The following is a 26,195-nucleotide window of genomic DNA, read 5'->3' on the forward strand; positions in this document are numbered from 1 at the left end:
TGAAGGTCACTTTGTGCTTCCTTCTTTAAGGCAAGTTGCTGCTGTTTATATTAACAAGGGAGCAGCAGTGCTGGCTAACTCCTGGCATGTTAACCTGCATCTCTCCCGGGTAGCAGGCCTCTGCTGCACTCCCTCAGGACCTGTATAGTTGGAGAGTTGTATATCATGTAGGTGTCGAGCCCAGTCAGAGCTTCCTTGTCAGGATGTGTTAAGGTAGCTGCCTTGCAATTTGTGTTACAGTGTGCATCTCTGCCAATAAACTACTTTTGCTCTCCCTTGTGCTGCGTCTGCCGTCTGCAGGGCTGCTGGGAGAGCTGCCAGAGAGAGCAACTGCAGGCACAAAGGTGGCTGGGTGGCACCTCTTGTAATCTGTGTTCTGCATGATGTATTGATTGACTTTGTGGATGGATCCAAGGGGCTGAACACAAACAGCATGTACCAGAGCAGGACATTTTAATCAGAGACAGGTTTAACTACTGGGAGCAGCTCGGGTAATGTCTACTTAAAAAAAAAAAAAATTAAAGAAAGAAAATTGCACCAAAAAAAAAAGGGTGTATGCTGGTTATTGCTTAGGAACTCCATGCAGCTGTGCAGTTAAACATGAGACACAAATGAGTAGGTTGTGACAGGACCAAGAGCACTTTGAAGTAAAGCTGTAGTAAGTGTAAATTGGGGATACAAGTTAAGACACTGAAATAAGCTTTTTGCATGTGCATGCGCAGACACCAGGGCTAAGCAGCAGATCCTGGTCAGTGCAGCACCATTTCTGCCAGCCAGCTGTAAAATCACTTGGCTCAGGGGATAGAAAGGTGTTCATGCTGCAGCAGGTTGGGCTGGCAGGGAACTAGAGAGATTTAAATGAAGGTGGCTGGAGTTTTCTCTGTATTTACAATGATAGGGAGCTGTGAGAAAGATGGAGCTCTTTTGGGGTTGGGTCAGCTCGCCCCACCAATATCTTGAGTAAGGGTTGAAAAATGACCTCCTCAGAAACACCAGGGAATGTTATCCTCCTTCTTAGCCTGTAACACACTGTGTAACAGAGTTTAACCTTCTATAGTAAAATCTCAGGGTCCCTGAAGAGCTCTGTTAACCTTGAAAATCTGTGTAGTATGTTACTTTCTACCTGAAAAGTAGAAAGCACCACTTATTCACAGGTATGAATGACACTGAGTCTGGTCCAGAGGCAGACTTGAAAGGACATCCATCTGCTGTTTGTGGGAATTTAACTGAGCAGAAACTTCTGAAACACCAAAAACAGAGAGAATAGCAGAATTATTCCCAAAGCGCTGCCTGCCTTCTAATTGCTGGCCATCTCCTTTTGTGAAAAGAAGCAAGAGAAAGAGTTCACACAAGCAGGAGTGCTTTCAGACTTCTCTTTTGGGGAAAGCAGTTGTCTTTCTTCTCTTGTTTTCGGATGTTTAAAATGAGGAAAGCAACATATCAGACTGCAGAGAGAGGAAAACCAGTCAATGTTACCTTGGTATCTGATGATCAAAGGTATGACCCCCCTCTGCTGTGCCCTGAGAACGGCAGTAACTGTTTCCTGAGGGAATAGCACGTAGTTCAAAGCAGGAAGTGTCCCTTCCCTCCCTGTGTGGCCACACAGACCAGGAGCTGCCTGCCTGCCTGCCTTGGGAGAGCAGGGTATTTAGCTTTTCCCAATAGAAAAAGGGCAGCTTAACCAGTTCTCCTCTGCCAACAAAAAGAAGCAGGGAGATGAGTCCCAGAGAATGATTATTGCCTGGGTAGTGGCATGGCTGGCACCTATTTCCTTGCGAAGAACCAGTGGGCTACAGTTATTAAGTAGCAGGAATTTTTAAAATTCATGGTCAGCTTTACCACTGGGCTTCCTTTCGTCATTTGAAAAGTCTGTGATTTTGTTCTGACTACTATAGTTTAAATGCAGAAAATAATAGAAGCTAAGAGAAAAACTGTTTGTTCTTTGTGTTCAACTACCATTTTACTGTGTGCATTTTAACGCTCAAAATGTACTGGCTGCTGGCTGGCATTCCTATCCTGTTGTAGTGCCTGGATTCCTCTCATGTTTCTAATGGGGCACAAAGTATAGAGAGCATAAATGACAGGAAAAAGCTACAGTTTTTTTAAGGACCAAAATCATATATATTTTAAAGCTCTAGCCTAAGGTTACAGCACAACAAAGCAGGCAATGTCTCTTTCATCTGCAGTTTACTTGAAAACTAGGACTGAATTTCAGTTTCCCCAGGTGACAGAAAGCAGCAGAGAGCCCCCAGTACAAAAGCAAAGACCCAGTCATGCACCATCCAGCACTGTAGAGTCTATGTGAGCTGTCTTCCAAGAATATGGTGATACCTTTCTTTATAGGAGTAAAGCAGATAAGGCAAGGACTGTTAGAGAGCCAAACGAGACAAAAGGAAATGAAGGAACAATTAAAATGAGTCAATACTGTGAAGCTATTAGGTGAGGGCATTACAATATCTAATGTGAGAGATCTTAATTGGGACACGTAACATTTGCCCCCACCTCACCAGGCAAAGGATTGCACTGGCTTTGCTGTTAGAAATGATGAACAGCATTGGCTCATCTAAGTTCTTAATATACATCACACCTTTTGTATGAATTTTCGCACGGAACTCTGGGGCAACTTTCTGAGATGAGAATTATTTTTTGTCACCTGCAAATTGCACTTTTGTGAGGAGCTATACCAAGGAAAAAGTAGGTGAGATGTTGTTGGGGCAAGCTGGAGCACCAAGGCTGCACAGCTGACAAATGAGATTTCTGACAAGGAGAGGTGTAGAGAAAAAAAAAAAAAAAGAGCCAAGTTCAATTCCTGGTGATTCTAACAGATTGGTGAAATTGCAGGCTGTCACTGGGAAAATCCTGTTTCTCAGAAAAATGGACATGGGACACTGACATGAAAATGCCAGTGTGAGTCGGCCTCTGAATTATGTTGTTAGATTTAAGTAGTCTTTACTTGGATCTCAGCAAAGGGTTAAGACAGTGTTTTTAGCAAGCTCATGGTTAGTGCTTGCATTACAGTAACATAACAGGCATGTTCAGGACCCATTACACCAACTGCAGTTTGTACAAGCAGCATACATTGAAGGTATTGTGTAAGCATGCATATATATTTGGCGAAACCCCCTGAGAACCATAAAATCAGTTTGGAGAGAGGAATGACAAGAAAGGGAATCAAAAGAACTGGCTCATATTCCATCTGTAGAGTTGCACTTCAGGGGAAAAAAAAATAATCCAGAACCGAAAAAGAAACACTAAATAAAGCTCTGGGTTTCTCATCCCTTAACCTTGTGTCCTGCCTATTTTGTGAGAAAGTATTATTGGAAATATTCAGTGGCAGAGAGTCCATGCAGTATCAGGATTTTTTTTTGCTCTTTCTGGTGCATGGCAGAGTTGCTGTGTGGTGATGGAGCAGAAGCAGCCCAAAGGCTTTTTGTATTTTCTGGACACATGGTGTTGGCACATGAATTTGTTCCTTGTGCTTGAACTTCCACTAAGTCAATGCATGCTGGACTACTAAAAATGTAACAAAATTGAATTTGGGGCAGGCAAAACTGATAAGAGATTTGCTGCCACTGGGAGTGTGAATCAGACCTTTTCTGCAGCAAAGTTGCAAACATTACCTGAATGTTGAGTGCACCAAGAACTGATCACAGAGACAGCGAACTTCTCCGCTTGGTTGCAGCTCTGATCTGATAGTGGGGAGTACCTGTTCGTTTGTGTACTTAAACAATTGCCTGCAAACCAGCAACAAAATGAAGTATCCATGATGCTTTTGACAACTTTGAGGTAGGAGAGCACAATGAGCATGGCAGCTATAGATGTATGTGCTGATATTAAACAGTGCTTTTTGAGATAGTGCAGTGGATTTAGTTCGTATTTAAGTAAAGCCTTGGACTATCATTTCTGAGATATTTTCATGTCTACCTTTGATCTAAAATGTGTTAATCTAATGAGTGGGTAGAGAAAATGAGTTACTATGGGAACGACATCTTTCTCTAACTTGCTGCCCCAGCTGGCTGCTCTGGCAATTGAAGCACGCCGCAAAACGGAGCAAGGCCGCCAGAGACAAACGTGCATTTCAGTCTGAGAGGGAGCTTTGGAGGTTGGGTTTGGGGTACAGAGGATACCAGTGGACCTCTGGGAGTTGCATCGTGTGCTTAAAGCAAAATGAGAGGAAGAGGAGTGAGCTGGCATCTGACTGTGAAAAGGAAAAACCCCAAAAAAGTGAGAGTCACCTAGTGGGAAGGAGACAAAGGCTCTGCTGCTACATTTCTTGGGGTGTAAGTGATAAATGATTAGGGGCAGCTGTTAAAGCTTGAAGCTTCTAAATCTGTTCTGGTGGTCATTAATACGGTATTTTATCATTCAATAGCTCCATGATCTGCAGTCTCTTCCTGTTTTCTGCTGCAGTCTCACAGAAGAAGCCATAAATACGAAAAGCACAGGTGTGTCTTCCTCTGACCTGGAGAGCAGTGGTACCTCCAGTGGTGGCTCTCTGCCCATGTGCTGTTGGCTGGGAAGCAGAATCCTGTATTGGTATTAAGTTTCCTCTGTTTGCATCTCCCTAAAATCTACTGCACAGTGTAATGCATGTGGAGAGGAAAAAGCTGAATTTCTTATTATTGCTTATGTAATTAAGGGGAGAACTTTTCTCTGAGTGGAAATGTTTTAATCTTCTCTTATTTGATTCCTGTCTTTGGTCTAGTGCCTGAACAAGGCAAAGGAAAAAAGAGGTGAGCATCCTGCCTCAGCTCACTGTAGCATGAGAGCATTGGGTGGGTGCTCACCCCAACTTCAACACTTACAGGTGAGCAGGAAATATTTTCTCTGGGCAATTTGTTTCTTTGATACCTTCATTCCTTACTATCCAATGTGTGTCATTTATTTTGCCTAATTTCTCGGGAAAAGACTTGTACAACTTATGTGGTTGAACAGAATCATGATCCAAGTATTTTGATTTATTTTTTTTTTTTATAAAAAATAATTGAAAAACAATCAGCGAAATACATGTTCCGGATGAATATCAACAATGTAAATCACAACAGTAGACATTCAAACATTATCAAAGGCCTGCAACTTTTTGAATTTCTAGCTGGGTTTTGACTACCACTCTCCTATTTCAATGTCTGTCTCCAGAGTCACAAATTTTTATACTTTTTTATTTTTTTTCAAGCTGACTCCTGCCCTCAAGGTCTCTTAATATTCCCTTTCTTGCTTTCTAATCTGGCTGATGGTCAGCCTAAGGAAGCTTCATCATTGCTAATTTCCTCCCTGAACTATGAGCTTTTGGGTGAGGCCTTCTCAGACAGCTGAAGGTCTTACAGTGACCCAAGTTATGTCAAGGTTGCTCTCCTGGCTGCTGTCCATTAGCATCCCTGTGGGGATCACCTGCCCTCAGACTGGTACCTGCCCCATTTTTGTCACTGAGGCTTTGCTGCTCCACCTGTGGCAGTGGTGCTCAGGTTTATCTGACTTGTGTCCCTACAGCTAGAACTTTGTCTCTCTAGTGCTGTTTCTGAAGTTTAATATTCTGATTATTATATGACTTGTTTATTTGCTAATTTTGTATGTATGCATCCCTATTGGAAACCTCAGGGACTCGTCTAACTTTCAGTTCACCTGCTCATGAGTGCCTAGCTGGGGTGGCCTGGGCTGCTCTTTCACACCTCTATGCAGCGAGGGAAGTCTCTCACTGTCTTTTGTGCCACAGGCACATCCCAAAGCTCAATAGGGTCACACTATGCCTTTGAAGCAAGGATTTAAAACAACTGAGGCTACTTTTCTTCCATTTTGAGCCTCACTGATGAAAACAATAGCAATAACTAAAGCACCCTGAGCTCAGTGTTGCAATACTTGCCCTCCCAGTCTGCGCAAGTGCAACTGCAGCATCTCCCTACCTGCCTTCATCAGCTGTGCCTCTCCACCTCTGGCATGTTCCCAAGCTCTTCTCCAGAGAGCTTTCTATGATGCAAAGAGGTCAATAATACAAATAATTAATGTCAAGTGGCTGTCAATAGATACTAGGTCTAAAAACATAGCACATGTAAACCCATATTAATTAATTGCATCCCACTCTGAAATTTGAACAGTAAGCAAATTAGGAGGGATAGTATGGTGAAAATGATCAATGCTTATTTTTTCCGGGGAGATGTTAAGAAGAGCAGCTTTGGCACAGCTAAGTCCTTCCTGGAGTTCATTTATCTCTCTCATTCTTCTGAAATTGAATTTTTAAATATTTGGTTGTTAAGGGTATAATACCTACTTTACAGAAAGTTGAGGTGCTCAATCACAATATTAAAAATTCCTTTAATGTATTTATTTAAGATACAAACCCAGAAATTACATAGAAAAGCATCAAAGGAGAAATTATATTTTTATCTTGACACACAGATTGCTTTTTCATGTGATCTGATCCACATTCTTGCTATTTATATTTCATACTTAATCCTTGCATCTGGTGCATTTAGTCAAATCCAATCCTCTGCTCTCAGAAGCATTTCAGCATCTTCTGAACAAGGTGGAGGAGCAGGGATCTCATCCTGGCACACACAGGCCTTGAAGGGGGTAATAGCAAACAAAATGTGTGAGTCAGACCAAGTCTCCAACACCACCATGCTAAAAAGAGCCCATATGAAAGATTTTTTCATATAGACATATCAATATTTGTGGAGTGGAAGCTATTGGGTTTTTTTCTCTGATATTTGGAGGGCAGATATCTGATAGTGTCAGGTTCTCTATGTTTCAAATTTTTTTTTGAAAATGGAACAGTGGAGGAAAGAGCTACAGGAATAAAAGTAAAAGATTTAGAAAGGCCCTGTTTTTTAATATACAAAATAATCTTACTAGAATGAACAAGGAGGAGACAAATAGGGAAACAGAGTAACATATTTTTACCTTCAGAATAATACAGTTCTTTGCTCAGGTGTAGAAAGTTTTCAATACAAGTTTTTTTCTTTGCACACTCAATCCGACCCAAGTCCAGGCTGCTGCCCACACCAGTCTTTGTCTCTCCTGCTGATTCCCTGCCAGTAGTTTCAGGACCCAGCGAGAGTGCAGTGAAAACAATCTCCCTTCTGAGGGCAGTTTCTCAGAGTGGTAGGTGACCGTGAACATCAGTGGAGTTACGAGGAGCTGATGCGGTGCGAGGAATCTGGGAGGGAGCAGGGTGGAGAAGCCAAGGGGAGGGAGAGCCCAGTATTGTGCTGCCCAGGGACCACCCTGTGCTGGATCGGGGTGGGGGGTGCATCACCTGAAGCTCTTCCCTTACCTAACAGCGAGCATCAGTTCCTAGGAGCGGGAACAGTTGGCTGGGTGAGAGCTGGCTTTTCATCACGTAAGTGCCTGCCTGGAGGACACCCTCCCCCCAAGGCAGAAGCTACCCAAGTTCAGCAGCTAAGGAGAGAGGAAGTGATGAGGGGCGGGATCCTGCTGCCTGGCCATGAGCATGAAGGAGTGTGTGAAATACCACGTTCAAGCACACAAATCTTGTTCCAAGGAACAGTGCTTTGTGAGAGGAAGGGCTGGGAATCACCACAGATTTTCCCATGCATCCTCCTCATGTTCTTCCTTTGAACTCCTTGGATTCTGCAGAGGAAAGGGGACATGGCAGATATCCAAGAACAGCATTTTCTCAGCTAGCATCACTGTGAGAAGCTGATAGGTGAACACCTCCTATCTGGGGGAGGAAAAACATAACAGAAGAGCAGGGAGAGGAAAAGAGACAATATCTAAAAGTGGTTAAGAGTTAAGGAGCCTGCCTCTTAGGTGCCACTGAACTGAAAGTAGCAAGAAAAGTTCTCCAAACCAAGATCTTAACTTTGGTCATGTTGGATATTCTTCTAGCCAACTAGCACAATTTGTTGGGCACAACAATTTCTCACAGGCTACTCTGTGGAGTCCCTTTGGATGCTGAGAAACTGAGCAGTTTTCCTCAGTTTCTGATGGAGTAGCCAGTGTTATCAAAACATGGTGAGGTGCAGTAATTCCTACAATTATTCATGACTAATTTATCACTTGATTGTAGGAATTCATTTTAAATAGATTTTTTTTCCATCTCCCCTGCTCCCTAATTGATTATTATTTTTTTGAATGCTGAACCTTTGAGTTTCTCTCATAAAATAGATTAGAGTCATTATAGCTGTGTGCTTTTTAATCATTCTGCAGTATAATTACTGTTGCTACTGTTGTCTTCTGGTTTACACTGTTTCTTTATTAGCAGCTTTTACTGCCAGAAGCTTTAAACATTTAATAATCTGTCAAGGTGGTAATTCATTGGGATTTTGTTTTTTATTTTTTACCTGAAGACCTTTTCAGTGATATCTTCAAGCACCTGGTCTGCCCAGATGCTTTAATATTCACTTATCTCTGTCTGGTTGGCCTCGTGTTGTTTTTAATTGCCCTTCTTCTGGATAACCAAAGTTACCCATTCATCATACAGAGAATGTAAGTAATTCACATGTGACTGTATCAGGCAGCAGGAAAACAAACCCTCCAGAAACAGTAATGAGGCTGATGGCCGGAGATGACACATGGTCTGTTTGTTGGCACTAGAAGAAGAACTTTCTTGCAGTCTGATACAGCATTCACAGCAAATGCAGGCTGTAGTGGTTTTCATAATATGGAGGGATTACACCACCATTTCCTGTTTTTAGTGTTTTTTGGGATTTCCATTCAGGGTCCCTGCAGAAATACAGCCATCCTTCTCCCCAGGCTCCCATAGGCTTTTCCTATACAGCATGCCAGCATGGAGCAGCTTGCCTTTCTCAAATGCCAGGTGAAGCCAGGGAATTTAAAGGCAAAAGGCTCTTGGATTGCAATTCTTGCTGACCTAAGTTGCAGGGCTGTGGCTCCCCGAGGAGTCCTGTGGGGCTGTTCCTCAGCAGCTGGTGTGTCCATCAGCCTTCGCTCATCGCTGATGGGCCGCACTGTTGAATGATGGCAGATTGCAGAAGTGAGGACAACAGCCTCTTCTGGGGCCAGAGCTGTGAGCTGCAGCACTGCCCAGTTCTCATGGAGTGCACAGCCAGGACACCCTGTGTCCCACCAGGACAAAGCACAGGTGGCTCTGCTGCAGCAGCTGCTCCTTACCCAAAGTGCCAGCTGGAGCCATCAGCCTGGCTTCTACATGTACCCCTGGGCCCCCACCACAGGCATGGGGTCTCAGAGCTGGGGCAGCACACTGCAAGGCAGCTTTTCCCCTGTCCATGAGGTGATCAGAGACTGGACAGCATCAGAAAGGGCTGGAGGACATGAACAGTTTGGTATAGATTACTGAGACAGGTGACATGGTGGCCTGTCAGTAGGTAAAGGACTGTGGTGATAAGAAAATGCTCAATTCTCCCCATCCTCAGGGGGAGTGTGTTTCCCTGCACTAGAAGTAAAAATAAAACTTCTCGGTGAGGAAAGATGGTGGAGGTTGGAAGCAGAATTCCCGGGCACCTGGTGGCATTTCAGCTGCTGGTGATTTCAAAAGAGTGTATGTGACACAAGACTGTCAAACTGACACATCTGGGATGGGATCCTCCCTTCTGGCAGGGCAGCAGGTCAGGCTGCCTCTTAGTTCTCTTCCTCCTCCCACTTTCTGTGTGTGGAAGTACAAGCCAGAGGGAACAGAAATGCTGGGATTTGCACATGCTACTCTCCCCTAAAGATGAAAACAAAAACACAGAGTAAAAGTCAGGTTGTGGTTTTGACGTACACAGAAAAGAAAAAAATCCAAAGGAAGACAGCAATCATTTATGATTAAAAAGAGAGTCATGAATTACTTTTGAAAAATAAGATATTTACTTATATTTTAAATAACTTCTTACAGATTTATATTATCTTCACATTATAGTTGTGTGTTGGGGAAATGGTTATTTTACGTTTTCCTAGCATTCCTTCAACCACTTTGAGGTAAGCTTTTTCATTAATGGAAATGACTGTCTGCATTTCTTTTAGCACGTTGTCTGTGCCTTATTTCATCTTGTCAGAGAAAAGTGTCAGATATTAATTCTTGGGGTTTTTCTTGTCTATATGATAATCCAGACAAGATTCTGACAATTTCAGTACAATAGCCTCCTCTCAGGAAAGCTTTGATTGCACTAAAACATACTCTGAAGTGCTAATCTCTTAACCTTCTAGAGTTCATTATTTGGACAGATAAAAATTGAGTTTAAAATGACCTAAAAGGTCTTCTTGCCAAGATATAATCTAGTTAAAATTTTCTCAAATTGAATTATGTGGACTGTATACCATGTATTGATTAAACAAATCTTCTTAATGTAGTCATATAATAAGACTCTTGACATATTTTTTTTTCTCCTTTGATGGAGTTGTTTTTTAACAGAAACTTCAGCATTTTGTTTTGTAAAACTGTCACCATATTGATGGCTGCTTAGCTGGACAAGGCTCTGACCTCTGGACCAATTCTACATTTGAGGAGAAAACAACTGCAAAATTATCTAGTCCAGTGCCACTTGTGAATAAATTTCTCATATTACACTGATATGAAGAAGCTGAAGGCTGCTTTGGATTACATCCTGAAGGACCAATGCTGTGGCCTTAGTTCAAGATGCATCCTTTGCACTTTTATAATAGAAATTTTGGTAAGTGCTGCTTTCAAATGTCCTTTTTACCATCATAATTATAATTTTTATTTCAGTTCTTTTTCAGACTGGAACGAATCCAAACAAAGGAATAATTAAATACATAAGGAAACAGATTCAGCTATTACTCATGTTTCTGGAAGGTGGGCAAAAGAGTCAGGCAAGTTGAAGTCAAGAGCTGCTCTGTGGTGTTGGATAAAGAGAAGGGTCCCAGCTTTATCACTGCCTTATCCAGTCCCATCTATGGCTTTACTCTGCAAAATCCTTGTTTTGTGGATGTGTAAACTCTACAGCCACAGCCTCCTGTTGGTGTTTATGTCCCTGGGCTGTTCAGTGGCCTCTGTTGGAAGAGCAGGAAAAAGTCTGATGCCTCAGCATTGATTAATAACCAAAATATGTGGCAAAAGAGAAACAAAGTGGAAGTGGAGTCTGGAGGAATCTGCAGGGACAGTGTTTTAAGTCTTACTGTGGGCCTTAAAATGAAATTTGAATGTGCAATGGCATGAGTCTTTGAATTCTGTCTGACTTCCTCCAGTTACTTTTCTTCTAAAGAAGGTAATTTCAATAGTGATACTGGTTTTCTGATACCCTGTAGCTCATCTACAAAAACTGCTCATGTGAGTTGATTGAGGAGAAAGGGAATAGTTACAGTAGGAAATGTGTTTAAAAGAAGAAAAAGGAAAAAAAATTATTTGGGATTATTTCTGAAGTGTTGAAACTACCACACAAAAGAGATTTTCTGCTAGGCAGATCCTATTCACTTAATTGAGACAATGACTTGGTTTCAGTAAAAATAAAAAATTTAAAATTCAGTTGTCCTTTTTTTTAAAAGATATTTTGTGGCAAACCTGAAGTTGACAGTATTTGTTCGATTCATTGTAATTACTAGAAATGCTTCATCTGTTCAGAAGCTTTCATGACACCCCCAGAGGCTGCTAGTCTTTAATACAAGTTGTTTTTATCTCTGATTTTTCTCTCAGATGATTTCCCCTTTTCTTTTCTTAACAATGTCTAGATTTTGTTATTATAGTGTTAATTTTTTCACTTGAAAAGGTAACAGTAAAGCAATGGTGTTTCATATCTTTTATCTAAATTCCTAGGGTCCAATTCTTATGCAGAACTAAGCTATTTCTTGCTAAAATAATGTTGCAGGTTTGCTATTGTACAAGCTGAATCAATCAATAGTTCCTGTTTGATAGAGTAAATAAATGATGTTGTGGTATGCGATAATCTCTGAGTTTTCCCACCACCCAACAGAAGGCTCATACTGAAGGGGGAGTGTGGAAATGGAGGAATTGACAGGCCCAGACAAATGAACAATTAAGTTGGTGTACTGAGGTCTGTGGCGAGGCAATAGAATAAGGTAGAATACGTGCCTGGAATATCAAAATCTTACATGCTAGTTTAAAGTGTCCCAGGAGAACTGCTGGACAGATTCTGCATGAAAAGCAAGCGATATCCTTGTTGCAGCATATTAAGCTGCTTATCAGCAGCCTAAAACTTAGAAATGTGGGAAAATGAGCCTAGAACTGTTTGGGGGGAAAAGAACATATGTGTATATATATTTCTAAAGCAATAATCTGTTTATTTTCAGGAAATATATTTTGAACCAACCTCTGGTCAAAGAGGAAGAGGCCTGAGGTGTTACAAGAGGAAAGCATGGCAGTTTACAGCAGCAGGTCCCTTGCTCCCAGGTTGCAGCCTGATTGGTGGTGCTGGTAAGTTATACACATCACAAACTTCAAATGTCACCATTATCCAGCCACATCTGCACTGTCACAAGTGGCAAAATGACAAAAGAAGTGGATGGTATCTCTTGCTTCTGTTTTACACTCATACTGTAAAATGTTTGATTCTATTAGTTCTTATTTAAGCAATTTCCCACTTCAGAAAAAAACAAACATGTTACCAACATAATAGATTGCCCTGCACCTCTAGTTTGGACAGAAGAGTAAATACCTGAGCAGACGTAAAAGCATTGCGAAAGAAATGGACCCTTATGAGGATCTAATTTCAATTTTGGGGCAAGTCAATATGTTTGCTTTGGGATTACTTTTTTTTTTCCTTCTGAATGTATTTTTTCCCGTAATGCCAATAAACTGCGAACAGGATGATAGAAAAGAAACTGCATTGTGAGTCATAAAAAGGATTATTGACTAAATACCAGTTGTAGGATCTACACTGCCAATGTGTAAGCCAGAAAGCATGTCTTGACTGTACAATTTTATTTCTATTTTAAAAGCAGCAGCAGTTAAAAAAATCATTATCACTTGCGTCTGAGCTGATCATGTTTGATTTGGATGTCACTGGGATGCAATAAACAGGAGACCCCAGGGTGCCATTTTACTAAGACAGTTTTCAGAGAGGAACCACAGTTTCTGCAGCAAAGCACTGCTGATTTACATGGATTTTCTTGTCACATGTTTTGGCAAAATGTATCAGCTTGTGCTTCTTAGCATCAACAAATAATACTTGACTTGCAAACGAGCTCCTTGGCAAGTACCCAGCCACAGGAGGCTCGGAGACTTGACTGTATAAAAAAGACTTTCATTTCACCAATTTGTGAACTGGCACAAGCCCTGCCATAGTCATTTGGAGCTGCTCTCTGATCCTTGCTCTCGATTCTTGGATATAGAAGCTATTTAGCTTGTTAGATTTTACCAGATTCCAAGCAATGAAAATTAAACATTTATTTTTTCAATTTCCATGTAAATGCCTCGAAGGGCTCTCAAGCTCATTTGTGTTCTCATGTTTGAAATTAATCTTTTCTACCATGTGACACTGGTATATTTTCCCTCACTTTGTAGGCCTTTCAAAATGTTCACCTTTTAAAGAAAAAATAAGGCAGCTTACTTTGTATTTTTCTTGTGCAGTCTTCTTGTTCATAATGAGTTTAAATATAAGGAATATAAACCCATCTGGAAATAAAAATTATGAACTAGGTTCACTAAAAAAAAGTAATTACATTATAATCAAACTGTCACTTTATGAGATAGTGGGAGATGAAATACACCACAAGCTGACAAAAGAAGATGACGACTTGCTCTTTTAAATATCATCCATGGCACAAAGCAGTTGCAGAAAACCTGAATTACATACAGCGTAATCAGGAAAGCACTTGGAGCTGGGAAGGTAAAACTCAGCACTAGGACCAGGGAGACAGATAGGCTTTCTTATGGTGGAATAGGGAACCTTCAGCCTTATGCAGCCTACATGTACAGGCTACTACTGTCAACAGAGTGACAGCCCAAGGTTGTTTGGACACAGCGTGCAAAACACTGACCTGTGATTAGGAAACACACTGAATTCATGTGTTGTGTTTTGCACGGACCTCCAACCTGCCACTGTGGCCGTTTTGAGTTACTGTCCTTGTTCACCTTACTCAAAGTAAATGTGCCCCACCAAGCTGTCAGCCTGTATTCAGCAGGGGCTGATTCCTGTCTCAGGTTAGACATGCAAGCCAACAGGGAAAATCTGAATGTGTAAGGAGTCATCTTTGTTCATGTTTTGCTGTTCCTTGTGGCCCCTTCAACCTGCCTTAGTGTGAATGGAAATGCCTTGGTTTGAGGTGCAATTCATGGTCCTGTGTAGCCACTAAGTAGAGAGCAGCATTCAGGTGGGAGTGTTCTTCAGACTGTTGTCATATGAGCTGTTGTTGAATAAAGCCCTTTTTCCATTTTGAGATATTTCTTTGAGATTTGAATCTGTTCTCGGTTTTCTGTCCTCTGTTAGCAGTGGATCCTTTTCACCAGCAGTCCCAGCGGTCTGGTGGCAAGTGCTGGGCATGAATGTGGGGCATGGGAACAGAGAGAGGAGCTGGTGATGTGATTTTGGATGCAGTCTTGTCTTTCCAGCAGGGAGCAGGAAGATGACAGGTGGGTGACTACAAGTTTTTTGTCATGGATGGACAGAAGCTGGTGGAAGGCTGGTACCCAGGGGAACTGTTCTTGCTGCCAGTAATGCATCTAATGAAAGAGAAATTTTTTCTCATAAACGGGCTTTTTTCTGGTAACTGAAAAAAGGTTCAGGAACATGAATGGTTTGAAATTTGTGGGTTTGTAGTCTGATCTTGTTTCTCTTCTAGAGATAGAAGTGGTGACATACTGGGAGGTCTATGCTGAGGAAGTGTCACACCTGATACCTTTATTCAGTATCTTGCTTTTCTCTTTTCATGCTATGAATACAATGACAGAACAGCACAGCTTGCTGTGCCAGCCAAGCATAGTATTATTTTCTATATGCAGTGGATAAGACTTTCTTACCCTTTGTGTATTCATGACACGTATCTATCTGGCAGGATACTGAGAGCCTCAGGAAAACAGAAAGTGGGGGAGCCCACTGGAGACTTCCCAATACTACAGCTTGGTTTTTCAAATTTAAATCCCTAATTTGTTTGAGTACAACTAATTATTTTTTTTTCTAAGAAAACTGGAAAGATTTCAATTCCAAGAACATGAATGTGAAGTGAAACTTCATCAAAGAGAAATAATAATAAAACCTTGTCCAAATGCCTATGTAGCTGTGTAGTCTCTGTTTTGACAGAAATAGCTTTTGTCAGAAAGAGCTTTTGACAGCACCTCTCCCCAGATAAAAGTAACAGTTTTCCAGCTACTGTTTTTAACTTCTGTCACCAAATCTCAGCACAGGCAACCCCACTCATGGATGCCAAGGGTGGATTACTGATGAGCTGTAAATTGTGTACTGAAGGCCTCATGGGCTTAAATTTAACATCATCCTCATTTCATGTTACGCTGCTGTTCCTGACAATAGGGTTGGTTAAAATGCCATAGTCTTCTTTCCATTAAATTCATGCTCCTATAGCCTCCTTTATCATGCAAGATGTGTAAGATATTTCGAATTACAGGGGAAAAAAAAAAAGCAAGCCTCAAACCAACCAACCAAAACACTCAGTATTCTCACGTCAAAAGATGCAGATAAGACTTTCTTGGTTTTGACTGTGCAGATACTTTCATGAGGTCACTGTGGCCTGATGGGTATAACAAAGCTGTTTGGAACAGAAACTGCACCAATCCCAGTGTCTTGGGCAGTCTCAGCTTTCCCTATTTTTGTTCTGCTGCAAGAAGGAAGGCAGGATGCTGGTTCATGTCCGTGCCCACCTTGCTGCACACACAGCAAGGCTCGCTGTTCAAGCCCTGAATTTGCAGCAGAGCCATGGATGGAATTTGTGCTCCCTGGTGGATTTGAATCCTTAAGCAAGTTGGAGGATTAACATGTGCCACACATATTCACTCCTTTTGGGGCCCATTGCCTCTCTGGCTTTTTCCGCTCATATTCAAATTGACCTGAACTTGCAACAGGTGCTGCAAAAAAGGCTCTTAAATAGATCAAAATAAATCTGATGATGCTCTTGGTTTTGGGGGGGTTGGGAATTTTTTGTTTGTTGGGTTTTTTTGTTTTGTTTTGAGTGTTGGGTTTGTTTGGTTTTTTTCTGGTTGGTTTGGGTTTTCGGGGGGTGTATTTTGTTAGGTTTTTGTTTCATTTTAAAAAAAAGCTGTTTAAACAGCTGAGGCTTGAGTTATGTTGTAAGGATCTGTTTTGTTATAGGTAAACTTTGTTGCTTCTGCAGAGAAATCTGAATCGAAGACGAATTATAAACTTTTAGATAACAAATGAAACATTTGAATCTAGTATTGCTTAACTCTAGCACAGAATTATGGAAGGCTTTTACTTCTGCTCCTAACCATACGCAGAAGACATTTTTTTCAAAGCTAGCAAGCAGCTTTGGAAATGGTGTCAAAGACTTAGCAATACAGTGTACTCTCTGGCTTTTGATTTAGCCTAAACTAGTCATCATTAGAGTCTCATAAACAACATCTTTCTGCTGCTGAACCTCCTTGCCCTCTGAAGATCATAGCAATGCAATAATTTAGCTGAGATAGATGTGACACTGTAAGGCTAAACTATGTTTTATCTGCCTGCAGCAGCTGCTGCCTGGCAATGTAAACACTGCATGATAAAGAGGAAAATTCAAATTTTCTAAAAAATGAAGGCTTTGGGTTTTTTCAGAAGTGGAGTCATGGAGGTGTGCAAAGACAAAATGACCCATCTGGGCCTGGACCAATGTTCTTGAGATGTATCCCAGCTCTGGATGAAAGTAGGTGACATTGCTGACTCATCTTAATTAGAAAATAAGAGTGGCAAAATGACCATAGGTATCTAGGGAGTCTGCACACAAGTTATGAATTCTGGTCTGACTCAATGAATTTGTTCTTATACCTTGATAATGTTATTAGTTTCTTTTCTTTCTTTTTTATTGGTCACTCCTGCAACACCCCCTCTCTTGTTGATTCCTTCAGCTACTGTTCTGAGTGTAAAACAAACACCTGTGTATGAGCTGGTCTGAAGATCTTTTTGCGGCTTGATGATTTTTTCCTGATCCTGAAAGAAAGAGAGATATTAGAGCTTTGTATTCCTTCTCTGCAAGGGCCAGAGCACAAAGTCTCTGGTACCACAGCATAAAGGACTAGACTTGCTTAAAATGTACTAACAAAGCAGGATTGCTTTCTAACTAGCTGGATTCATTTTCTCTGTATTTTTATTGGAGGTGCTACAGGTCCCTCAACTATCACCAAAGGTCTACACTTTTCATAGCAACCAGGCTTGCATCTCTGTCTCTTTGGATCATGTTGCTCTCCCCTTCTCAGTCCACCTCAATATGACTCTGGACTGTTTTACTGTCCATTGTCTTTACAAAAGCCCAGGTGAAGAGTGGTGAGGCTGGTAACTCACATAGCTTCTTTTTGTTTTTTTTCTTCTTCAAGCATGCTGAGACTGAGGAAAATTAATATCATACTTCTTAGAAACCTGTCCGTATGGCGGATGCAGACCCTTCTAAAAGCATGTCAAAACAACTTGTTTAAGTGTGGCAATTTGCTAAAATGTAATAGAATGGAAAACAGGACAAAATCATATGAAGGCTTGCAGGAAAGGAGCTTTGGCTATTTGCAGTCTCAAGACTTTAAATAGAATATCAGCTCAGAGGTGTGTGATAAGTTTTGATTGCAGAGAAAGCAAAGAGTGAGGTTTTAAGAATCAATCTCTGACACATTTAAAAAATCCATCTGTGCAGTGTCTTTGCCTGTAAGAAACCTACCTTCCATGTGATCCCTGCTATTCAAGAAAAGGTAGCAAGGATTGTTGACCTGGATGAAATAAATCACTGATCTTAATACAATATTGGAATGAAATATGCTCTAAAATTTAACCTGTATAGGCCTAAGACACTTGGCAGGTTTCACTTGTTCAAATGAGAAGCTGCTGATTTGCTTGCTTATATTTCTGCTGTAATTATCCTTATCTTTGTAAAAACACATCATTCCAGTTTTTACTCTGTAGGTTAAAGCCAGAATGGCTAATTTTAATAAATAAGGATTTTATCCTGATTATAAATCAGGGGTTTTTCTGTCTCATTGTGAAATGCTCATGACTTCATTAGAAACAATGTGGTCTCTTTACACTCCTACTTGACTTAAGATGGATATGTAATCCAAAACAAGAACAGTGGGAAAGGCTCTCCCGTTCTCACTTAATGTGTTTGATGAAAGGAAAACCCCTTCATTATAGCACCTAATAATAAGTTTAGGTAAAAAAAGCAAAGGCTTAGAAAAAAACAACCTTTTTTTTTTGCATGGCTACAAACTTTCTTGGGCCTATTGGCCAGCATTGACAACGAGTTCTGTGTAATGTAAACCCTATTATGCAACACTTCAGTTCTGGTCTTAGAAATAAGTGGAAAGAAATAAGTGGAAACCTGTCCACAATAACATTTAATCTGATTATTTGTTTTGTTAGGACTTAATCTATTTTATCTGTTTTTCCAGTGGAGTCATTGCACTGCATGCTGGACCCAGATTTCCTGGTAGAAAGTGGCATTCTCCTACAGTTTGGCATGTGTCTCCAACTCTATTTAAAAGCCTATGCTAACTGATGCAAACTTCAGTTCTTTGTCTCCACAACCATATCTGACCAAGGTGTGGGTGTTTGCAGTTAGTTATCTATAACAATGCAAAGACAAGAAATAAGTCCAATATCTGAGGCACATGTGTATTTGCTATGTGGGTTTGTGGGGGGATTTTTGGGTCAGATTTCCCTTCCCTTCAGTGCTCATAATTTAATTGATGAACCTCTTAGTTCAGCCTTGCAAACTGCTTGCTTCAGTGCATGATACCTGCTTGTTATAAGCATGGTTTGCACTTGTGTATCCCAAGTGCAACCATTCCAAAAGGGGAAATCTGATAAATAGAAAGTCAGAGAAAATTCAGGAATAAAGACCAAAAGAGTTTATTCAGAGGCACAGAGTCCCAGGGGAGCTTTTTAAGTACAGAACATAAATCTAGCAAGTTGTAGTTGCTAGGACACATGGATGTCAAGGCTCAGGAGAAGTGTCTACCTAGACCATTAATAACATAAGCAAATTACACCCAGAAACAAAACTGCAAATAGAGTCAGAGTTCTTCCCTTAAAAAGGTTTTGCATATTAGCACCATAACCTTGAAATTAATCTTTCCTCCTTTAGCCTTCTCATATCTATTGCAAGTAAAGTTTCTATAATATCTGCTGAACTATCTTTCATGCCAGTGCTCTTTGGCAGCCATACTGTGAAGATGCTGATGAAAGAAGAGTTTATTTTACATGGAGCTGGTGTTCCGCACAAGTGCTGCTCTGATCATGTCCAAAGGCTTGATTTTATGGAAGCTGCCAACAGACCTGATTGAAAAAATACAGTGTTCTGAAAAATATCCCCATCTTCCTCATGGTATGGCTAATTAAAAAGCTAATTGAAAATCATCTCAGTATGACTTTTCTCCCTGCAGACATGATCTTTGCTCAGGCTTCAAGTGCTACTTTTGAAGCATCAGTATATGTAACAGTGGTCAGGGACTGAGACTCAGAACACACAGCACCCATTTGAAGCTCCTATAGGACGCATTTGAGAATGAAAACCTGGACTGATTCAGCCTTTATTTGTCCTAAAGGCACCTAGGAAACGTAAAGCAGTTTATGGTTTTTCAATCACTAAGAGAGATATGAGAGTCCTTGACATAGAAATGAAATTTCAGGTTACAATAATGAGAAATATGTCACGAGGACATGATAAGTACCCAGTAAAATGCATGAGCTTTTTAATGGGCCTCTGTAGGAAAGAAGTTGTCTTAGGCAAGCCATAAGGTCCTTAAGGCTCTGCACCAGTGAAGGTTCAGGTAGCAGCCAGAGAAAGGTGGAATTGGATGATAGAGCCAACAAGTATTTTTATGATAAAAGAGTAACAGAAGACAAGCAATAAGAGAAGCACAGTGTCACTGTGACTGTTGTTGCGCAAATTCCCAAATGAATAACTGTGATGAAAACAACCCAAAATCATGTCAGGCCACTTTCTGAAAATCTCCTCAGGTCAGCAGCCCGAAGCCCCCACTATTTCCTGTTAGCAAAGTACCTTTTCATTGCAAGCTGCACCTCCATGTGGGTGAAAGTCGGTTTCAGAGCTGCAAAAGGGGTTGGGTGAGGGGTGGTGTTGACCAAAATATCCTACTTTGTTAAAATGTGTTGCCTGTACGGTAGATCCATGTATTTTTTCTCCCTCACGTGTTATAGTCATGAATTCTTTTATTTTTACTAGCCCCAAAATGATGCTTCCATTGTTATAAATTTCCTGTTCCACTAAAGCCAGTCCATTGTTTTCAGACCAGTCTGTGTCCCCAGACGTCAGACTTGGCCCGTGGCTCCTCTCACCTCTTCCCAGCCTAGTCTGACACATCCTTGATGACTTGGTTACACAGCAGCACTGCAGCCTCTACCTCACTGTCGTTCAGGCTTTGAACCCTCTGTGCCAGACCCCACTTCAGGCAGCAGGCTGGACTGGAGACACCTGGGGTCGCCTCCAGCCTGAATTATCCTGTGTCTCTGTGTCAAATCCCACAGGTACAATGCTGGCTTGAAGCCAGGATGGCTTTGAAATTGGCACTTTTGCTTGGTGTGGCTTAAACATGCTGCCTCACCGGGATATCAATGACTACGATAACCAGCTCTGCTAGGCTTGGTGGGTGAGATGGAGGGACCCTGTCCTGTAGGAAAATAGAGGAGAAAGAGGACTCAGATTTGTACATAGAGAGCTGAAGGACAAAGAGATGCAGCTGATTCCCCAGGCTTACAAAAGCTTGCAGAAGCTGAGAACAAAGCTGTGGTATTTGTAGCCTGAAGAGTATCTGTATGTTTCTTTTCATAGCTACATGGAAAACCAGATTTTTTTTAAGGAATAAGAGCTGTGCTGGCTTGCTTGTGGCAGGACAAACTGTTTTCTGAAGGTAAGATCATGATTTGCAGCTGAACTTGGTAATGACTGAGCTTATTATTTGTTAGTTACCTTATTTAAAAATTTTTAGAAGTACTGTCGTAATGTCTATGGAGAGGATAGATGTATAACAGGCAATCTGATTTATGCAAATTAGAAGGGGGAAAATGGGCTTAGGTAATGGGGATGTCATAAATATCTCTGAGTTATGAAGTGATGTATTATCAGAAAGGTCAGGAACAGGACACAGTGATTGCTCACAACCTTGTATTCATCATGAGTCCCTTCACTAATCCCTCTGCCACTGGTCCTTTTGTACCTTTGAACAATACACTGATAAGCAGATAGCAGGAAATGGTGTCTAGAGAGGATCATACCACAAGTCAAATTAACTCTGCCACAGGTGGATAATTCCACCCGCATTGGTGTTATGGTGTCAGATACAGTGTATATTCAAATGCATTTCTCCTAGGAGAAATGAGGCCTGTGAGTGATTGTTGTATCATATAATCAAATAATTGTTTTTTCAGCCTGCTGTGGATTGCCAAGAGACACTCATGCAGGGAAAGCATCGATGTGTGTATAAGAGCCACCGCACAAGGGTGAGATCTTACACAGAGGCTATAAGGGGGGGGGAGAGGCTGTGTGAGCAGCCCCAGCAATAACTAAATGTTGTAGCTTGCTTTACTGGACTTTGGGTTAGCTGTCCCGGGCTGCTGATCCGAGATTATGTTCTGCCTCTCTCAGGAATGCCTGTGGTGATGGTTGTGTTCCCTTCACTTAGGGGCTGTGTGTTCAGGTTTGCTATTGTGAACTTGGCAAGGGTGATGTCTACAAGGGGCCAGTTATTAAAGGAGGAACTCTCACTTGGGTGTCTCTCTAAGGAAGGAGTTCAGAAGGGGAAGGTAAAGAGCAGAGATTCTGGCTGCAGTTCACAAAAAGGAAGCTGGGTCAGCAGAGAGCATGGGTGTGTATGGATACACACATTCCTGTCTCAGGAACACATCTGGTGTGTAAGTGCATTAGATTTGGATATCCATATCACAGCTATCCAGTGATGGATGGTTATCAGGTATCTTAGGGTGACTATGCATTTCTAATGTTTATACCACAGACTGCAGGACTGAGGAAAAAATGCAGTGATTACACACATCTAGCCATAAAAAGGTGTATGATGTTTAATGGGCAATGCTTGGATTATTTTGCTGCAGAGTACAAATTAGTAGAATCTTTGTAAGTTTCTGGAAATCCTTAGATATAACAATATCACTTCATTTTTTCTGATTTTTCCCTTTGGAGTCTGGATGGCAACAGGATTCTCCATTGTAAGAGCCTTTGTACCAGCACTGGATCCACGGTTATTGATTATCTAAACACAAAGCATCAAACTGTTCAGGAGATGGTGACCATTTCTGCACCTGCAGGAAATATTTCTACTATTTCCCAGAGTCTCACCTATGCAGAACTTGGTCAGTTATGTAGCAGGAGCTGTCTGGGGAGTCTGTGGGACAGCCAGATCCCCACCCAGGATGCTCATCAACACACCAAAGCATAGACATTGCTCTACCCATAGCTGGGATCTTCCTGGGGGAATCTAGCATTTTCCAAAGTTCCTTCCTGAATAGCTCCTGAGAGAGTTGTTCATGTGTGTTGCTGTGATGACAACTAGGAGGAGGTCAACACTGTGCCTCATGTCCATTTTTGTCTTACTAGTCAACTGATTCTTCTGCAAAAACTACCCAGGAATCTGCTAAAATCCTGGAACCCAAGGAATTAAGTACATACAGACATTGAATGTACAAGCAGGCACGGACTTGATTACACCACAACAATAATTATAAAACAAACTTGAATTTCTTCCCACAATTCACAAATAAATTAAATGCAGTGGTTCTTGCCTCATAATACACATAACAGTAATTTGCAAGGTGTGTTTTCATTCTTGCTGGTGCCCCAGGAAATGGTAGATGCTTGTCTTTAAGCTCACACATCAGGAACTCCTTCATTTCTGTCATCACTAGCTAAAATAAGTTGTTCATATCACCAAACTGAAGCTCAGTATATCTGGATGCAAAATATTGTTGCCTGCTCAAAACACTGTTCTCATACCCTTTGTAAATTGAAACTACAGCTCCTTCTTAAGCTGTGGGTTGAATTTCAACATGAATTAAATAAAAGCAGCAACATTTTCGAGTTAAGCTTATAAAATTAATGCTAGCTACTTCACCTTTCATTTCTTGTTACTTGTGTCACTTAAACTTCGGTAACATTAGCACTTGTTTATAATGTTAATGTTGGTAAATGAAAACAAAATTAATAGGGCTGATAAGAAAATATCTGAAGAAATTATTGGAAATGTCTTGACAGCTAAAGAATCCAACCTAAGATGCTTCATAAAATGTTAGTAATCGTTCAGTACTTTTGATCTGCATCTTCATGTGGCAAAGGAGTAAAAAGCCAAGCCAATGTCAAGCAGCCTTTGGCAAACATAAATGAATGTATAGAAGCCACACAATTCAAATTGACAGTTTCTGCAAACAAAGGCAATTCTACACTGTTCAATAATTGAAAAATCCCTGTGGCATGAACATACATAATGATGGGCAGCAAAAATACTTCATCTTCCTTGCAGTGGTTGTTGTGGGTTTCATGACTGGAGCTTGTTGAATTATTCATTAGAAACGGTTAACAGTTCTTATTGAGGATGTGGCTCTTTTATGCATTCAGAAGTCAAGAGATGCTGTGGTGCAGTTAGAAGAGGCTGTGATAAGATACTTGCTGGGTCATTTCCAGTGGCCGGATCCATAGTGTTGAATGAGAGAATCAAGATGTCCTTTTGCAGAATCACAACTGTAGCTTTTAAAAATTCATTTTTCTCCTAGTTGTATTTAGTCAGTAGTTTATCACACAACTAGGTGCAATACAACTTTCTTTTCATCCTGTATCCTGCTCAGCTTCCTATATGGACTTACTGCTCCCTAGATGTGCACCATATCTGGACACATATCTCTGTTCATGGATCTTCATGCATATTTAGTGATATGAATACACAAAAAGGGCTGAAAGCAAGCTGTGAAGCTTTGCTGTCATGACGTTTTCCTAGACAGACTCCTAACCCATTCAAGACTTTCCTTGATAGCCTGAAAGACAGACAAATATTTCTTTTAAGCGTATGTGAAACTTGATTTCAAGTAACAAGTCACTGCCATGCCTGTTCAAACTGGTCATTGGGAGTTTTGTTTCAGCAGGCCATAAACACTTTTGCTCAAGTTACCAGCTTTAGAATCATAACATCACTAAGGTGAGAAAAGACCTCTAGGATCTTCTAGTCCAACCAGTAACCCAGCACCACTGTGTTCCCTACTAAACCATATCCCTGTGTGCCACACCTAGATGTTTTTTGAACACATACAGGGATAGAGATTCCATCACATCCCTGAGCAGCCTATTCTGATGCCTGACCACAATTTCCATGAAGAAATTTTTCCCAATATCCAATCTAAACCTTCTCTGGTACAACTTGAGGCCATTTACTCTTGTCCTGTCACTTGTTGCCTGGGTTAACAGACCAACCCACCAACCCTCACCTGGCTACGACCTCCTTTCAGGTAGATATAGAGAGCGATAAGGTCACCCCTGAGCCTCCTCTTCTCCAGGCTGAACAACCCCAACTTCCTCAGCTGCTCCTCATAAAACTTGTGCTCCAGACCCTTCACCAGCTCCATTGCCCTTCTCTGGACACACTCCAGCACCTCAATGTCTTTCTTGTAACAAGAGGTCCAAACCTGAACACAGGATTCGAGGTGTGGCCTCACCAGCACTGAGTAGAGGGGAACGATCACTGCCCTGGCCCTGTTGGCCACATTATTCTTGATACAGGCCAGGATGCCATTGGCTTTCTTGGCCACCTGAGCACACTGCTGGCTCGTGTACAGCCAGCTGTCGGCCAGCACCCCCAGGTCTGCACTTTCGAGCAAAAGTTCCAAAAATGAACAAAGCAAGGCAAGGAAAAACTGTATATACTTCTTCAAAAAGTATTTTGCTGGGCATCAGACAAGCTATCTCCATCAATACTGCACAGTTAGTCTCCAAAGCAATGAATCATCCAAAAGCCTTGTTCCTTGTGGCTGTCATCATCTTTGATGAAGTACAGCTACATTGTGATCATCTCATATGTGGACAGCACATATTGTCAGCGTTGTTGCAGGGAAGGAGAGGAAGGCTTGTGCATTTGATTGTGATGCCAGTAAAGAGGTTAAATATGTTCATCTCTTCCACTTTAATTTGTAAATAAATGGGCTACAAAGGCCAGATTCTTGCTTTGAGTAGGGTCTAATAAATCATAAGCAAAGCACCGATTCAAGAGGGCTTATCCAATGTTTTAATAGTTCTTGTGTGTAACTACTTTTTTCCTAGAAAAACATTTCTAAAAGGCCATAAAAGCTTCTGTCATGAAACTTCTGTGATCCCTCTCCATGGCATGTCTTTTTTAAATTGAAAATGCTTTTCTATTTTCCCACATTATTGAAAGCAGGATATTTCTTTTAGTATATGCTTGAGAATTACATCAATCTGTAATGTACCTGGATTTTCAGAAGAGTTTTTATGTTATTCTCATGCAATGTCAATGATTGTTTTCAATTTTTTGGAGATGGGAAGGGAGAATTCTCTATTTTTCTCAGCATTTTTTTAGGATTTGGCAAGCCATTTGAGGATTGTTTAGTATTATAAACCTCAAAACTTCATAGCTAAGAAGGAGAAGGAAAGATCAACACTAATAAATCATAAATCTACATGCTCTAAATTTGAATGACAATTACATAAAAAAAAATTTATTCTCAAGGGGTGGAGAAGGGCAAGTGCTAACAAAAACCCCAAAAACCTAAGGTATCTCTTTTTAAGCTCTAAACATTCAAACATGTTCCTTTTAGGTTGTGTATTCATCACTGGTTGTCCTATAATTTTCTGTGCTCAGTTTTGCAGTGTCCTAAGTATGCTGTGTTGTACTATATATTCCTTCAGCCAAAAATCACAGGTAGCTGCTCATGTACACATTTGTCAATGAAGCTGGCACATACCATGTGTAAGGACTAAAAAGAGAGAATCAAATAAAGGATAGAAAAGAAAAAGAGACTTCTAGCACTTGGGAAGTAAAAGAAGTTTGTTTTTTTTTTAAATGTCATTAAATGTTAGCCAAAGATTCATGAGGAGTTTCAAATAAATGTTTGAATACCCCAAGTAATTTAAAGATGACCAAAGTAATTGAGAAATCCAACTTTTAGTTTAATCTGAGGAAGAAA

The 26,195-nt window shown here is 40.9% G+C and overlaps 1 protein-coding gene across 3 annotated transcripts in view; it reads left to right on the forward strand.

Annotated features, from left to right (window-relative positions):
- NECTIN3 (nectin cell adhesion molecule 3) overlaps positions 1-14,344 on the forward strand; it is a 120,324-nt gene extending 105,980 nt beyond the window's left edge. The window contains exons 8-9 of one of the 3 annotated variants that reach the window (XR_004355029.1): positions 10,328-10,586; positions 12,181-14,344. Coding sequence is in view for 1 of the 3 variants with exons in the window: in XM_032677766.1 (XP_032533657.1) it covers positions 10,654-10,729; positions 12,181-12,194 (90 nt within the window). In the remaining 2 variants the exon portion in view is untranslated. Of the gene's footprint in view, positions 1-10,327; positions 10,587-10,653; positions 10,730-12,180 lie in introns of all 3 variants that reach the window. The other 2 variants (XR_004355028.1, XM_032677766.1) reach the window with 2 other exon arrangements.
- The last annotated feature ends 11,851 nt before the right edge of the window (positions 14,345-26,195 follow it).

The sequence above is a fragment of the Chiroxiphia lanceolata genome, chromosome 2, assembly GCF_009829145.1.
Source record: "Chiroxiphia lanceolata isolate bChiLan1 chromosome 2, bChiLan1.pri, whole genome shotgun sequence".
In the NCBI taxonomy this organism is placed as follows: domain Eukaryota; kingdom Metazoa; phylum Chordata; class Aves; order Passeriformes; family Pipridae; genus Chiroxiphia; species Chiroxiphia lanceolata.